The following is a 17,857-nucleotide window of genomic DNA, read 5'->3' as shown; positions in this document are numbered from 1 at the left end:
TGATTATTTGAAGTTAGCATTTTTATGTAGAAGTTATCTTTTTGTGTCATTTCTTGTTTGATCATATATCGTGTTTGCATGTCTTGAGAATAAATATTTTTATATATATTCCACACTGTAGACTGTACTCACTAAGATTGGTATATGCTTTTAAAAAGAAATTAATCAATTAAAAAGAATTCACGACATTGATTTATGGCATAAGTGGAGACTCTCCTTTCTCACAGATCTTTGCTTATTAACCATAAATAAATACACTGCTATATTCAGAGCAGTATAAATATTCTGACATAAGTACGAGCGCAAGATATTTATTATTAAATATTCTTACAATACATACATATATATATATATGTATATATATATATATATATATATATATATATATATATATATATATATACACACACATATATATATATATATATTTATATATATATATATATATATATATATATATATACACACATATATATATATATATATATATATATATATATATATATATATATATAACGCAAGAATTATAATCTAATCAATGATATAATTTTATAATATATATATATATATATATATATATATATATAATATTATATATTATATAAAAAAATTATATTATTGATTAGATTATAATTCATGCGTTTGTGTTTCAAATTTATCACATCTGGGATGTCTACTAGAGTCTTGTTTTGGTCAGGTTTAAGTCAGTAATTACTAAGAATTGTAGGCCTATAATACATAACGCCAAATTTCCATGCAAAAAATTGTACCGCTTTTGGTACATAATTCCTGACATAATCATACCGCCAGGGAGGTTAATTCTAAGATGTGCGAATGTTGATCATTCCATATATACCATAAAGGAAAACCTGGTCGGCAGGTAATGCAGTTCTTCCAGGGGGGGTGAAAGTGAGTTAAGTAAAGCCACAGAGATGTCCAAAGATTGTAGAGACCACTGGAGAAGCAGATGGGGCCACAGAACCTGGGTATAATGAGACCCCTTAGGGACATTTGTATAGCAAAAACAGAAGGTACCTCCCAGGATAACCCAGAGACAGAGGGGAATAGGGGATCTGCTGTTCACACGAAAGAGGCACTAGTGAAATGTCCATAAACCTGAGTCCTGTCCTATCTATGACAATCTAGAGAGGCACTGGGGAAAGCTCAGACGTATGAGGCAATCTGGAGAGGCACTGAGGAAAGCTCAGACGCATGAGGCAATGGGGTCCTGTCCATGGTGAAGGAAAGTGAGTAGAGTCAGAAACACTAAGAAACAATGTAAAAAAATGCTGACTTATAACAGGAGGACACACACAGCCTAGGCTTCTCTGAACAGTCCTAGTGATGTCCTATCCATGACATTCTGAAGTGGCACTAGAGGAAAGCTCAGATGCATGAGGCAATAGGGTCCTGTCCATGGTTGTTGAGTAAGACCACAGGGATGTCCAAAGATGGTAAAGACCACCGGAGAAGCAGATGGGGCCACAAAACCTGGGTGTAATGGGCCACTTTGGGGACCTTTGAATTGCGAAAAAAAAAGGTACCCCAAGGATAACCCAGTGACAGAGAAGGATGGGTAATCCACTGTTCACATGGTCACTAGTGAAATGTCAATAAATCTGAGTCATAATGTTGTCCCATTCATGACAATCTGGAGAGGCACTAGAGGAAAGCTCAGATGCATGAGGCAATGGGGTCCTGTCCATGGTTAAGGAAAGTAAAGCGGAGCTCCAGCCACAAAATCGACCAAATAGATTTTGGGGCCATCCGCTTGCTGTTTGTTACCTGAAAAACAAATGGGTAGTTACGATTTTTTTTTTTTACTTACCTTATTATTGTAGAAAATATACTCACCTTTCCTTCCACTTCCTCCCTCTGCGGCCGCGGCCCGCGCCATCACTTCCTATCCCGCAATGCGTCCTGGGAGCTCTTACTCATCACTCCCAGTATGCAATGGGCAGTGACGTAGGCGGCCGGCCGCTCCTCTCATCGCGTTATTTGCAAACAGGAAATAACGCGATGATAGGCATCCCTGTACTATGCCGATCGCATAGTACTGGGCATGCGCGAGATTTCACGCTGCATTCACCGGCCCCTCTCTCGAACCAGGAAGCAGGGCATCCATTAACACACAGCGGCTTCAGGGGAACTCGGACAAAGATGGCGGCGCTCAGGACACATTTTATAAAGTAAGATTTTATAATTGCCAATCAATTATTACACTGTAAAAAAACAGGATTAGTTGATGTATGAAGGGGGGTGGTGACAGTTTGGGAGGTATTGATAAAAAAAAAATTCTGTGGCCGGAACTCTGCTTAAGTAGAGTCAGGAACACCAGGAAACAATGTAAAAAATGCTGACTTATAACAGGATGACACTCTTGACTAGGCTAGACTTCTCGAAAACAGGCTTTGAACCAGTAACCAATGGGAAGGCCAGAACTGAGACCCTGTAGGAGTAGTCTTGGAGAAAGAGCTACCACTGGCCCCCAAAGGTAGAACAGCACACGGTCACTAGATTCTTGAGTTTGGATCAGTACTCACAATTTTGTATGGTAGCTGCACACCTCCCAGCTCCCATCAGGCACTCTTTAGTGGGTCCTCCAGACCCAAATCCTTAGTAGTAAATGGAAATAGGCCCCCCAGTTCTGCTATAGCTGGGACTTCGATGACCACCAGCAGACTTCAGCAGAACTGTCGCAAAGGGGCAGCAGCTTCTCCAGCAGGACTAGACTCAGGTTGCTCCTGACCCCAGACTATATATGTTCTCCTTCACCCACCTATTGGGCACACCTCCCTAGGAATTGGCTGGAGCACACTAAATATTCGGGCTACCAGTTTTACTTTCCCAGTCATCTATGTTCTAGAAGTCTCCAGAACGCCCAGGGAAGCAATCAAACTTGCAGCATGTGAAATCTAGAACAGCTCAAAGAAATCTATAGGTGCTCCAATGACTATAGAGAAGCCAGTAACTAAATATACCTAGCATCTCATACTAGGGGGATGATACACATATATTATATATCACCTATATTTTTATTTTAAAGGTTGGGTTACCATTTTGCTCTGCAAGAATAAAAGATGGGTCAGATGCCTTCAAGATACAGTGATGGTAGGTCTTACAAAAAATATACACATATATTAAAGCTTCTATATTCTAAAGTTTCTATATTTAATTGTTATGTTTAGCCTGTGTTGGCCATTTGTTAATGAGCCAGCAAATCTCCTGATTCGGCTATTCTTGCAAACTGTTTCTAAAGGTATGATTTTGTTTTAAATGAACAAAAATGTTATACTTACCTGTTCTGTGTAATGGTTTTGCCCTGATCCTCTTCTTTCAGGCTCCTCTGCCGGCAATCCTGGCTCCTCCCCCCTACTAAGTGCCCCCAATAGCAAACCTTTTGCTATGGGGGCTCTCGAGCAGGCTTACTCCAAAGCCGTACTCCTGTAAATGGACACTGTCCCAAAATCGCATCTTACTAGTGTGACCCAGGCCTAAAGAAATAGTAAAGTGTCCTGCTGATGAGCCTATATTTTGAGCTATTAATATATTGTTCACCTTAAAGTCATTTTTAATGCAACATTCACATAATTTAAATGCTGAGTTTTCCATATTTTTGTTGTTGTATTACATGCAAAAAACAACGTGACCACTAAAGATTTGCTCTTGACTCAGACTTATTCGACCTCCATGCTATACACTAGACTGCCACTAGAGGCAGCAAAGACACAATTTCCTCTGATTCTGCCTTTCTCCTTATCAGCTGCTGATAAGAGATCTCAGCCATGCAGGGAGTGTGTTGTTTTCACTGACCCAAAGACTTGCATTGTGAGAAGGAGCAGTAAATGACTGGGTGACCATAAATTATACAATTTTCTTGTACAATTTTCCTTTAGATTTACCACAAGCCATATATTTTGAGGTCAAACCTAAACAACACTTAAAATTTGTATCCAATCAGGCAGGCCCTTGCACTACAAAAAATAAAGTTGAAGGTAAATCCAAAGGAAAATGTACAGAAATTGTATAATATATGGCCAGCTTAAGCCTCCAGTCACTCCCGAGAGTTTTGTTGCGCTACAATGCTCAAGATCCAGAATCCTATTATTCACACCTGAGTGTTGTATCGCTTGTTGCCTGTTGATGAAGCTCCAAAAAATACAAAAATCATGCATTTTTTGCCCTTTGGCCCTTTGTCCTGTATATAGGAAAATGTTACCTCTTTGTCTTTGTAGCTCATAGACACAGGCCACAGGCCCAGGGCTTTTTTTCAGCAGGAACGCGGTGGAACGCAGTTCCGGCACCTCCAGCACTGAATTAATGTAATGGGGTGCTGGAGAGTCTATTGATGCTGGCTGTTGGGGGATCTATTGTTGCATGATGCAGGTCTAATATTGTTGCTGGGGGTAGGCTTATGTTGCTGTTGGGGGCTTATTGTTGCTTAAAGGGATCTACTGTTGAGGGAGGGGTGTATTGTTGCTGGCTGTTGGGAAATCTATTGTGACTGGAGGGTATCTTTTTTTTCTTGTCAGTCTATTGTTGCTGGTGGGGGAACTATTGTTCTTGGTTAGGCTTATGTTGCTGGGGGGTCAATTGTTGCTGGAAGAGGTCTACTGTTAAGGGAGGGGTGTATTGTTGCTCGCTGTTGGGGAATCTATTGTTTCTGTTCTATTTTTGCGCGGCAGTCCATTGTTGCTGTGGAGGTCTGTTGTAGCTGGTGGATGAACTATTGTTATTTGGGCTTTTGTTGCTGGGGATGAATTGTTGCTGGAAGGGATCTCCTGTTGAGGGAGAGGGTATATTGTTGCTGGCTGCTGAAGAGTCTACTGATGCTGGCCTGATGCTGGGAAATCTGTTTTTGCTTCCAGGGTCTATTGTTGTTGAGGTCCATTGTTGCTGGGGGGGGTCTATTGTTGCTGGGGGAATCTGCTGTTCCTTGGAAGGGTCTATTGCTGCTGGGGATCTACTGTACTGCTCTTCTTGTTAAATTCCATTCAAATGACTTATCATCACAAAATGATACTTGGTTTGGAAGTCTCTAAAAGGGGCGATACTGGGAGGTGGGTAGGGGGTGAAACCAAGGGATGGTGTTTAGAGGTGGTTTGGGGGGCGGAGACAAGAAGTGGCTCAGAAGGGGGGAGTTCCTGCACCTATTCTGTCAGAAAAATAGCCCTGCACAGGCCTAATCTGCCTAATTGTAATCCTGGCCTTTGTTACAATGAGACAGAATATTACAATTCTCCACTAAATCCTACTTATGTTGGTGCTGCAACATTCATCTATCGAAGTGAAAGAAAAAACTTTAATTCTGTTCCTTTCTTTATCCAGACACCCAGGAAGAGTTCAATCAGCTGCTGTCTCAGTACGACTTCAATGAACTTAAACTAATCTACGAGTATTTTAAAAATGACCTGATCTACATTGTGGCGTCCACCACTGAATTCAAAGAGCTGCTGGAGTACATGGCCTCTCGGAATATCATTAATAAGGAGGTAACTAGAAAAATGTGCTGACTTTTACAACAATTAAATCTATAAGTGGTGGGTCAACAACAACTATCAGCAAAAAAAAAAAAAAAAATATTTAAAGGAAAAAGTCAACTATGACAAATACATAAATCCCTGAGCGCCATGAGGTTTCTAAAGAGAGGACAGCAGAAGCTGCTTTCTTTCAGACTCTCTGTCTCTTTATTACAACTTACTTACCGAGCGGTCTGTCTAAAGGAGGACAAGAATAAGTTACACTTCATTGTGTATGGCCGGCCATAGAGGGAGTGATTCTCTTTCCTGTAACTACGGGTTAGTCAGTGTTGATGAGGGAAACCCTCCCGTGGATCCATTGTGTTCTCCTGGTGGTGGGGGGCAGAGGAAGCCATCCCCTCCGGCAGAACACAGTGGTTTCTCGATTTCTGATTCATCAATCAACTTGGGTACATTTAGCCTGCCCATACATGGTTCAAACCGTCTAAAATACATTTTGAGCTAATGAACTTTTCTTAAGTCCTTACCATGATAAATGAAATACATACAAAACCAATATATAACTCTTTAAGAAAATGTTATATACTATGTATGTCTGACTTCACATCACATGTGTCAAACACAAGGTCCGCGGGCCAAATCCAACCCTCCAAGGCCATTCCATGTGACCCTCCCACCTCTCCTGCAGCTATGGCACTCCTCGTGTCTACCCCCACCTTTTCATACCAATCAGCAGCAGAGAGGACACAACTCCTCCGCCAGATTCTGTGCTTCTCTGTGCAGCTGTAGAGAAGCCTGTCTCTGCCCCCCACCCTATCGCATCAGTCGGCAACCGAGAGGAGGACATAATTCCTTCTATAGAACCTGCAGCCCTCTGCAGCCGCACTGCAATCCCTTGTATTGGCACCCCCTGGTCACTGCATTCAGCAGACTCCGGCAGCTGACTCCAGCTCTCTTCTGGTCCTCCTTCAGACCCTGCACTTTCTGCTTCCCAGCTCTCCCCCAGCTTCTTCCCAGCAGCAGCATAAGGTAAGGGGGTGCATTGTGATGTAAGGAAGGTTGGGGGACTTCTAATGGTGGGGGGGCTCTTGACATCTCATGTAGGGGATGAGTGGACTGCTCTGGACATCTAGTCTTACAGATACAACAGGTCCAGTGAGGGCAACCATAATGTTGATGCGGCCCATGATGAAATTGAGTTTGACACCCGTACTCTACATGAATCTCCAATGAAGTGGAGGGTGGGGGGTGGAGGGAGGAGTCTATTTGGGATAATGAAACTAATTATATTCACAAATATTTTGCTTCTGTTGATTTTGTCTGAAATCAGTAACATTGTATTCTAGTTATATCTCCAAATGAGGAGCGACCTGGGACCCTTTATGTTCTCCGAGAAGCTGGTACAAGATATTCTGGATGCTGGAAAAGAGGCCATCTTGGGGTTCTTGGAAGCCATCTACAATCAACAGTTTTTTAATTCACCTGCCCATTTGTATGCACTGCGAGATGAATTGGATAAATTCGGTAACTAGAATGTGAAGTTCTGTATGTTTAATTATTTTATTCCTTGACCTACGTATATTATAAAAAAAAAGCTTTGGATAGAAGCAAAAATATTTTTTTTTAATAGCAATATAAAAGAGGCGAGGATGGCCTGGATATTATTCAGGACCTACCCGAATGCCCCTCCTCTCATGCTGATGTCTAATGTTAAAAGAAATACACAAAGCAAGCCCATAAAGACATAAATAAGGGGTGGAGGAACATGACTGGCCTGCACAGAGTTTTGACCTCAACCCGATAGAACACCTTTGGGATGAATTATAGTGGAGACTATGAGCCAAGCCTTCTTGTCCAACACCAGTGCCTGACCTCACAAATGCGCTTCTGGAAGAATGCTCAAACATTCCCATAGACACACTCCTAAACCTTGTGGACAGCCTTCCCTGAAGAGTTGAAGCTGTTAGGGTGGGCCAACTCAACATTGAAACCTTTGGACTAAGACTGGGATTCCATTAAAGTTTATGTGCGTGTAAAGGCAGGTGTCCCAATACTTTTGGTAATATAGTGTAGATGGACATATAAAATTGAGGTGAAAAAGGAGATAACCATAATTCCAGTAACCGGCCATTAATTTCATATTATCCATCATTTTAATTGTCATCTTGACCTATAGTCCCTCATCCTATCCCGGTCAAGTTGACCAAGAACTTGGCTAAATAATCAACAAAGAATGTATTATGAAATATTGTGTAATCTTGTATAACCATGTTTTTGGACGTATGCCTGTCATAGGCTACAATGTAAAAATTGGCTATAAAAGGATGTATCAAAAAGGTATAAGACATCACATGCTAGAAGCGTGTGGTCCTTGCAAGAGATACTCTCAGTAAAGCTTACCCGAACAGATGCAAACTAATTGGCGTAAATGTCCTTCATTGAACGACTACTCATAACAGAGGTATACGCCAAAGCTGATACTCAAATATCCATGAAAGTTGACCACTCCAGTTTGTGCCCTTCTTCTTTCTTCTCTAAAGTGGCCCATGAGTGTTGCTGCTAGAAGGTATATGGTGGTATATAAAGCACTGGGATGAATAGTTCATTCTTTAACTTTTGTGCTGTTCTATTTATCACTAAATGTGTACTAACAGTGAACACTAGAAAGACTTTCCTGCGTTATTCTTCCTCTATTTCTTGTTTATGTAAGTCGCTCACCAATGGCAAAGAAAAGAGACTCAGTTGTTAAAATACTGATTTTTTTATTGTCTCCTTCTGTGATTTCTATTTGTTTAGGGGACAGTCTGATGCAACAGATATTACTGGACCGGAATGGACAGCCTCTGACTCCAGAGCTGAAAGGTAAATTTTAACGGTTGTTCGATGATTGGAAAGCTAATGCATGCCGTAAGGCTAGTTTTGGTGCAAAACGTGAAAAAGACAGGACTCTATGCCAAGTCCCAGCCGATGGGTAAAGTAGGCATCCTGTGTAATGTAGACACTTACTTCTGTCATTCATAACCTTCAAACAAAAAAAAAGAAGACATACTCCATCATAAAAGCCTAGTATGAAAATGTATTAGTACTTTCTAGTACAAAGGCTGTTCCATCTGCTCCTATGCCTTCTAACGTGTTTCACTCTCTCAAGGGCTTAACCATAGAGTAAAATAAGCTACTATGTCACAGTCAGGGGTTAGGCTCAGAAACCAGTAGCTGAAGCAATATAGAGGCTCCCACCGACTAGCTGGATAAGCGCAGAAGCAGATCACTCTGGCGGATGACGTGGGCTCACCCGAGGCTTGAGGTCTAAGCACTACCTGGTTTTTACTAGATCTGCTGATGGTTCCTCAATTTTACTTCTCATAGTTACATAGTTACATAGTAGTTGAGGTTGAATAAAGACAATAGTCCATACAGTTCAACCTGTGTAGGTGTGTGTGGCCGTAATCTCCTTGATCTCCATGATTCCAACCTGCTAATGCCTGTTACTGACCTTTGACTTGTTTACCGTCTACCTTTCTGCTTGATCCCCACCTGCTATATCTGCTATCGGAGCCCGGCCTTGAGATAGAGACGTTTTTTGCTGCATGTTACTACCAGGTCACAGCCTTCAGGATTGTCCCACCAGAAGGTGAGCAAGCCGGGATCCAGTAGCAGATATAGCAGGAAGGGATCAAGGAGAAGCATAGTCAGTACACAAGCCAAAGGTTGGTAACAACTGGTTACAGGTTGGGATCAAGCGAAGAACAACATTCTGGCAAACAGGAAGTGCAAAGACACGGCTTTAATAGGAAGTTCGTGGGAGGAGCAAAGGGTTCAAGGTTCAGGACAAACAAGACACAAGGCAAGGTTGCCTTAAGAGATCAGAGAGGAAGCTGGCCAGTATCTTAGGAGGCTCAGCAAGACAAGACCTTTCCAGACACAGCACAGATTGCAGCTTCAAACCCAGGTCTGACATACAGACCAGAGAAGCAGCTGGATCATACCAGGCTTTTATGATGGAGAGTGGTTTATTTTTCTTTGTTGGAAGGCTATGACTGTGGAGCAGGTAGAAAATCGCTTAAAGCCAGTGCCTATGGGCAAATGGAGCAGGGTGTAGAGTGCTTTGAGCAGAGTAATATAGTTTGTCTACTCCTGTCATTGTAGGCCATTTTCAGCATTATGTTTAGTTTACAGAGATAAAGGTAATGGCACTCCTACAGCACTGAGATCCATCATAGGCACAAGGTAGAAGACCTTTCAAAAGCCTCCCATCACATTCTTCTAAACAGCTTCATAATCACAGGCAAAAAAAAAAAAATTCTTTGCCAATTCGGGGCAGGCCAACAAGTTTACTTCAATACCACCACACGGCTTCTGTTAGTTCCATGTCCCTCTGGTTAGCTTTCACAGAGTTAAAGCAGAGTTCCACAAAAAGTGGAAGTTCCGCTATAAATACTCCTGACCCCCTGACATGCCACATTTGGCATGCCATTTCTTTAGAGGGCGAGGGGGTACTTGACAGGTACCCGCTCGCACTTCTGCTCGGGCCGCCTTGAGCAGAAGTTCTCCTCTCCCACCTCACTCCCTGCAATCTTCTAGGACACATCACAGGTTCAAGAATAAACACAAAAACAAGTGGAACTCCACTTTAAGGACTTTCTCCCTGCCTCCATGGAACAATTCTGAGCCTGGGAATTGGAAGCCCAAATACCCATTGTTGCATCATGGGAGGTAAAGGATAGGCAAATACTCCCCATACCTAGGCGTATTGGATATTTGTTTTTGATCTAAGCAGCCAATCAGAGTAGCAGACTAAGGACGTGGATTACTGGAAGTCTGATGAGACCAAGATAAACTTATTTGGTTCAGATGGTGTCAAGCGTGTTTGGCGGCAACCAGGTGAGAAGTACAAAGACAAGTGTGTCTTGCCTACAGTCAAGCATAGTGGTGGGAGTGTCATAGTCTGGGGCTGCATGGGTTCTGCCGGTACTGGGGAGCTACAGTTCATTATGGGAAGCATGAATGCCAACATGTACTGTGACATACTGAAGCAGAGCATGATCCCCTCCCTTCAGAGACTGGGCCACAGGGCATTATTCCAACATGATAACGACCCCAAACACACCTTCAAGATGACCACTGCCTTACTAAAGAAGCTGGGGGTAAAGGTGATGGACTGGCCAATCATGTCTCCAGACCTAAACCCTATTGAGCATCTGTGGGACATCCTCAAATGGAAGGTGGAGGAGCGCAAGGTCTCTAACATCCACCAGCTCTGTGATGTCGTGATGGAGGAGTGGAAGAGGACTCCAGTGGCAACCTGTGAAGTTCTGGTGAACTCCATGCCCAAGAGGGTTAAGGCAGTGCTGGAAAATTATGGTGGCCACATAAAATATTGACACTTTGGGACCAATTTGGACATGTTCACTTAGGGATGGACTCACTTTTGTTGCCAGTGGTTTAGACATTAATGGCTGTGTTTTGAGTTATTTTGAGGGGACAGCAAATTTACACTGTTATACAAGCTGTACACTCACTACTTTACATTGTAGCAAAGTGTTATTTCTTCAGTGTTGTCACATGAAAAGATAGAATAAAATATTTACAAAAATGTGAGGGGTGTACTCACTATTGTGAGATACTGTATGTATATATATACTGTGTATATATATATATATATATATATATATATATATATATATATATTTGGGCACTTTTGAGTGTACATATTTTGATGCACTTGATAAGTATTATTTATGAACTTACTTTGAATATTAGGGTGGTCACCTTTTTGTGCAAAGCTGCTTTTTTTTCACTGTATTTTGCCTTTAAAGTTAAATCAATGGGTTTAGTTTTGCTTTAAGTATTTTTGGATGGACTGGTCCATTAAACATGAATGCTCAGATGACCTGAGCACTCCTCTTTAAAGTGGAAGCTAGACCTAAAGATACCTTTAGATCAGGCATGTCCAACCTGTGGCTCGGAACTGCAGGCAATGCGGCTCACTGCCCCCCCGACAATTTTTTTTTTTTTTTCTGGGGAGGAAGGAAGTCGAGTCGGGGGCAAGGCCACAGAGGCAGCCTCAGAGGGGATCATCCACTAGTTGTGTTAAATTAGTGCTGGGGGGGGGACGTGACAGCGTGGGAAGGGTGCGGCGGTGTTTTATTACTTATATACCTTAACTATAGTATATATTTTATATGCGGCCCGAGAAAATTTCTCTACACTCAATGTGGCCCAGAGAAGCCAAAAGGTTGGACACCCATGCTTTAGATGGTTCTATTGTTGTGCACATCCAGCTCATCTCATGCAGTTTGTGGTCACCTTGGAGCCCATGATACCAAAAAAAAAAGGTTAGTCTTTCAAAAGTAAAAAAAATTCAGCATATGGATCGATTTTTGGGCACTCGAGTCCTCATGCAGTCGAAAGGATTGCATGAGGACTCGAGGGCATACAATGTGATTAGAGGAGAAGCGTTTTAACCTCAGGCAACGCAGGGGGTTCTTTACTGTTAGGGCTACAGGATTGTGGAAATCTCTACCACAAGAGGTGGTTTCTGCGGGAAGTATGGTGGCTTTCAAAAGACTCTTGGACGTAGATCTCAAGGATCAGAACATTCAGGGGTATGAGGGATGATTACAGCCACACACACCTACACAGGTTGAACTGGATGGACTATTGTCTTTAGATTCGGTTCACACTGCTCCGACTTGGACCGCGACTTGTCAGACTGCGCGCTCCCATTGTTCGGTACAGGAACCGTTCTAATAGGAGCGACACAAGTCGCTCCGACTTAGAAAAAGGGTCCTGTGCTACTTCGGGGAGACCTGGAGCGACTTGCATAGACATTCATTTTATGAAGTCCGTGCAAGTCGTGCCATAGTCGCGCTGCACGCGACTTCACAGGTCGCCCCCGAAGTCGGAGCGACGTAGTGTGAACCGGCACTAATTCAACCTCAACTACTATGTAACTATGTAACTATCTAATTCTCAACTCATTTTTTTTTGTTTATTATAATTTTATTGAAATTCTCTTTTTATTTTCTTTGCTTTGGCAGAAATATGGACTAGTTATCTAAACATAAAAGCTCCAATGTCCCAAGCATTCGTCTTTAAAATGGCAGCTGGACCTAAACACATCTTTAGATGATTCTATTCTTCATGTCTAGTTCATCTTGGGGTGAGCTTAGAACCCATGGCCACCTTACCAAAAAAAAAACTGGTTGGTCTATCAGGGGTAACATATGAATTGATATTTGAGCAACTAAATATTTTTGCTTTTTTTATTATGATTTTAATAATATTACTTTTTGCTTTCTTTGCTTTGACAGAAATACAGGAACATCACAAACAACATCTGCTAGAAACTGTTATAACAAAATCTTCAGAATCTACAAGACAGAATAAGGATTTTTATGTTTCTGATCGTTACATGGATTTGATTGCATCCCACGTCCGCCCCTTTTATAGATCCGCTACATACAAACTTATAGAGACAGCAACAAAACATAAAGATTATGTACGGACTGCTGCAGGAAGTGTTTCTCCTAACAGACTTTTCCGATGGTGCGAAAGGTTTAAATGTGAACCACATGCAGTGATGGTGACTGGTGTGCCAGGAATAGGAAAGACAACGCTACTGGAGAAGCTGATTTGTGATTGGGCAAACGGCAAATTCTATCAAAGGTTTTCTTTCATCTTCTTCTTAAGATTCCGGGATCTCAACAAGCTAGAAAAGATCAGCTTGGAGTCAATGATCCTTCAGGAATATCCATATTTAGAGATTCAACTTGGGAACATTTTACACAATCCAGAAAGGCTACTCTTTATCTTTGATGGCCTGGATGAAAGTGTTCATGAAATAAATTTTAAATCCCGCCGGCTGCCCCTCAATATAAAACAAGTAGAAAATGTTGGAGCAGTTGTGGTTGGTTTGGCAAAGCAGTCTCTACTCAAGGGCTGCCGTTTGCTTATGACCACCCAACCAGACAGATTAGTGGGAAAGGATATTAGCATTTTCAAGGGAGTATTGGAGGTCATTGGATTCTTACCAAATGAAAGTCAGCTTTATATTGAAAGATTCTTCATGAACAAAGAAATATCCGACAAGGTTTTGGGTTTTCTGAGGGAGAACGGTGTTCTGCACACTTTCTGTTACAACCCATCATACTGCTGGATCATCTGCACAGTCCTATCAAAGTTCTTTAAAAGAAAACCAACCAGTGATGACCAAATTTTGCCATCACTGCCGAAAACTCTAACGCAGCTCTTTGCGACATTCATTGCTGATGTTCTGTCCAACCATAGTCCAGATAAATTCAGTGCTCGGAATTTGTTGACATCTATCGGGTGGATGGCAGAACATGGAGTTATGAACCACATTACCAAATTTGAAAAACAGACCTTGTCACAGTTTAATGTGGACAGGACCTCAAAACTTTTATCAGGTTTAATGAAAGAATACACACATTCCCCCAAGGCATCCTATTCCTTCCTACACCCCATCACCCAGGAATTTTTGGCTGCCTTGGTTCACTATATTGATTATTCTCCCGAGAAGTTGCATAGCTCACTTGAAAGAGCCAAGTCCTTCAAAGATAACTATGGTGAACTATTTCTCTCATTTCTCTGTGGCCTCTCTGATATCTCCACCAGGAACATTTTGGAGCCTTATCTGGGTGACTTGTCTTCTGATGCCTCCAAGGATGTCCTCACTTGGCTTCAACAAGAGGTTACAGAACGTGAAACCTTGAAAAAAAGAAGGCTATTGAGTTTATGTTTTAAATTCTTTGAGCTACAGAATAAGGCCTTTTGTTCAGAATGCCTCGGATCGTTCAGACATTTTTTCTTTGGTCAAGTCAACCTGACCCCCCTGGACTGCTCTGTGGTGTCTTTTACGCTTCAGTCCTTTGAAGAGATTGAAGTTCTTGGCTTAGGAGCATGTAACCTTCAGAGGGAGGATGTTGAGAGATTTGCACCTGTTCTACATAAAATACGTAACATAGGGTACAATATAAATGCATGTCTTCATATGTCTTAAGAGCTCATAAACTTCTTTATGTTAAGGAAGGCAATGTTATTAACTTCCTGTGCTTAATTAACCACTTAAGCCCCGGAAGATTTGACCCCACTTCCTGACCAGGGCCTATTTTGCGATTCGGCACTGCGTGACTTTAACGGACAATTGCGTGGTCGTGCGACACTGTACCTAAACAAATTTGACGTCCTTTTTTTAACACAAACAGAGCTTTCTTTTGGTGGTATTTGATCACCTGTGAGATTTTTTGATCATGCGCTATAAACTAAAAGAGAGTGACAATTTTTCAAAAATAACAATATTTTTCACATTTTTTATATGAAATTCCCCCCAAAAAAAAGTAAAAATCTAAATTTTTTAAAATTTTTGGCCAATTTGTTTTCTGCTACCTATGCTTGGTAAAAAAAATTACAATAAGCGTATTTTTATTGGTCTGCGCAAAAGTTATTGCGTTTTCTAACTAAGGGAAAGATTTTTGTCATTTTTGTTGTTTTTTTTTTTAACGAGTAATGGCGGCGATCTGCGATTTTTTTTTGCGGGACTGCGACATTGCAGCGGACAGATCGGACCCTTGACTGACATTTTTGACACTTTTGGGGGTACCAGTGACATTACTACAGTAATCAGTGCTATACATATGCACTGTTACTGTAAAAATGACACGGGCAGGGAAGGGGTTAACTTTATTGGGGAAGGAGGGGTTAAGTATGTCCCTAGGGGCGTGTTTCTAACTGTGATTGGACATGGCTACTGGTGTAAGAACAGAGATCAACGGTCCTACATAGTAGAACCGTGTGATCTCCATTTTTACAAAGGGGAGAATGACAGGCGGCTTTGTTTACATTAGCCGCCTGCCTTTCTCCCTTCACATCGAACGATCGCGAGTGAGCGGCGGACATCGGGTCCGCTGGTCATACGCACTGACTTGTTATACATATACATATACAGACACACATATATATATATATATTTTATTTATTTTTTTTGGGGGGGGGGGGTTCTAAGTAATATTCTGGGCAAAAAAATACTGATTTTAACTTGTGTCAGAAATAGGCCTGGTCCTTAAGTTGTTAATAGATATCAGTTATGTATATAAAAAAATTAAAAAATTAAAATATTTTTAAATACAGCTAGTATGGGGTTATTAATATGAGCCTCCTTTATTTTTGTGCTTTGCAGAGAAAGGGCTCTTTCACACGGGCGGTCCGATCAGATCCGCCTGTCAGTTTTTTAGGCGGATCTGATCGGATCCTCCATGCAGCTCTATGGGGCAGCGGGTGTCAGCGGAGGTCACCTCCGCTGACACCCGCTGCCATCCGCATCCGATCCTGTGCTGAAATCTGGACGGATGGAAACCCTATTTTTCCATCCGTTCAGTAATCGGAGCGGAGCGGATCTGATGAGAGCGGACAAACGGTCCGCTCTCCTCCGATCCCCCATAGAGGGCAGCGGGTGCCGAGACACCTCCCTCTCCGCTCTGCAAGCGGAGACGGAGCTGTCATCCGCCCCGGCTCAGCGGGGATCGCGGATCGATCCCCGCTGAGCAACACGGATCCGCCTGCGGAGGCGGACCGTGTGAAAGAAGCCAAAGAGAGGGAAACACTAGGAGCCAATCAGCTGTGCTGCATTGCACATGTGCTGACAACGAGCATGCTGACAGGACGAGAGAGCAAAATGAGTGCAGGGATGTCTACATAAGTCTTCTGCTACTCCTTCACTGGCCAGTCAGCAGCTGGGCATATGTTCTTGACCAAGTGCTGTTTCAGTGGAGGTTGAGGGTCTGGCTATGCTATCTGGCAAAAGTGCCTGAATCACAAAGATGAACACAATTACAAATTCTCTTGTAGGGAGGACAGTAAAGTATATGTGAGTAATTGCACAATGCATTTTTTTGTATATGTTACTGAAATGTATCTTATTCACAGATTCGATTACAATAGATTCGGAGATGAGGGAGTCGAGTTTATATGTTCAGCATTAAAACATCCTTACTGCAAGATACACTCTCTGCAGTAAGTTGTCTTATCATATGTGATTGTATCATTCATTGTGATGTTGTAAAATAGAAAAGATATAACGGAATTTTTGTAAAATCTTACCTGTAAAATTCCTTTCTCTGAGTCCTCCGACAGTCGCCGCCTCCTTTAAGTCATCACTATTGGGTATTGACTTGCGCTCCGCAGGAGTAGCTACTCCTGCGGAGCGGAAGTCAATATCCAATAGTGATGACTTAGAGGAGGCGGCGACTGTCGGAGGACGTAAGAGAAAACACATTTTTTGGTTAAAGCCCTACTTCAGACTTGCTCTAAATGAAGGATGGGTAGCAGGAGAGCTGTCAGCGTAGACCAGGGGTCTCCAAACTTTCCAAACAAAGGGCCAGTTTGCTTTCCATAAGACCTTGGGGGAGCCAGACTGTGGCCTGTGGGAGTAGAAAATGATCCAGCATCAGTAGGAGTGGGCAATGTTTCAAGTTCGGTGGTCAGTGGGAATAAAAAAAAAAATGACCTAGCACCTATGCTCAGTTGGAATATTAGTGCCCCTATAAGTATTGTTGGTATTGGTCCGAGGAACGGTGTCCCATTGTTGGTGTCAGTGGGAGGAATAGTGCCCCATCTTTAGTGTCAGTGGGAGGATTAGTGCCCCATCATTGGTGTCAGTGGGAGGAATAGTGCCCCATCATTGGTGTCAGTGGGAGGAATAGTTCCCCATCATTGGTATCAGTGGGAGGAATAGTGCCTCATCATTGGTGTCAGTGGGAGGAATAGTTCCCCATCATTGGTATCAGTGGGAGGAATAGTACCTCATCATTGGTGTCAGTGGGAGGAATAGTTCCCCATCATTGGTATCAGTGGGAGGAATAGTGCTCCATCATTTGTGTCAGTGGGAGGAATAGTGCCCCATCATTGGTGTCAGTGGGGGGAATAGTGCCCCATCATTGGTGTCAGTGGGGGGAATACTGCCCCATCATTAGTGTCAGTGGGAGGAATAGTGCCCCATCATTGGTGTCAGTGGGAGGAATAGTGTCCAATCATTGGTGTCAGTGGGTGGAATAGTGCCCCATCATTGGTATCATTGGGAGGAATAGTGTCCCATCATTGGTATCAGTGGGAGGAATAGTGTCCCATCATTGGTATCAGTGGGAGGAATAGTGCCCCCTTGTTGGTGTCAGTAGAAGGTATAATGCCCCACTGTTAGTGTAGTCCAGGAAAAAGACATGGTGCCCCATCATTGCTATCAGTGGGAGAAATAGTACCCCATCAGTGGGAGGTATTATGCCCCACTGGTAATGTGGTGGAAGACATGGTACCTCATCATTGGTGTCAGTAAAAGGAATAGTGCCTTGTATCAGCGAGAGTAT

At 42.5% G+C, this 17,857-nt stretch overlaps 1 protein-coding gene across 1 annotated transcript in view; it reads left to right on the top strand.

Annotated features, from left to right (window-relative positions):
* Positions 1–17,857, top strand: part of LOC309569086 (uncharacterized protein) — a gene marked incomplete at its 3' end in the record, with an annotated part of 62,855 nt that overhangs the window by 2,777 nt on the left and 42,221 nt on the right. The window contains exons 2-7 of the mRNA XM_082274850.1: positions 3,047–3,111; positions 5,329–5,492; positions 6,827–7,004; positions 8,277–8,342; positions 12,794–14,468; positions 16,425–16,511. Of these exons, the coding sequence (XP_082130976.1) occupies positions 3,081–3,111; positions 5,329–5,492; positions 6,827–7,004; positions 8,277–8,342; positions 12,794–14,468; positions 16,425–16,511 (2,201 nt within the window). The 5' untranslated portion in view covers positions 3,047–3,080. The remainder of the gene's footprint in view (positions 1–3,046; positions 3,112–5,328; positions 5,493–6,826; positions 7,005–8,276; positions 8,343–12,793; positions 14,469–16,424; positions 16,512–17,857) is intronic.

Source organism: Pelophylax lessonae (genome assembly GCF_965119305.1).
Source record: "Pelophylax lessonae genome assembly, chromosome: 13".
NCBI lineage: Eukaryota > Metazoa > Chordata > Amphibia > Anura > Ranidae > Pelophylax > Pelophylax lessonae.
Note: the sequence above shows the minus strand (reverse complement) of the source record. Positions and strands in the feature narration are given on the sequence as shown.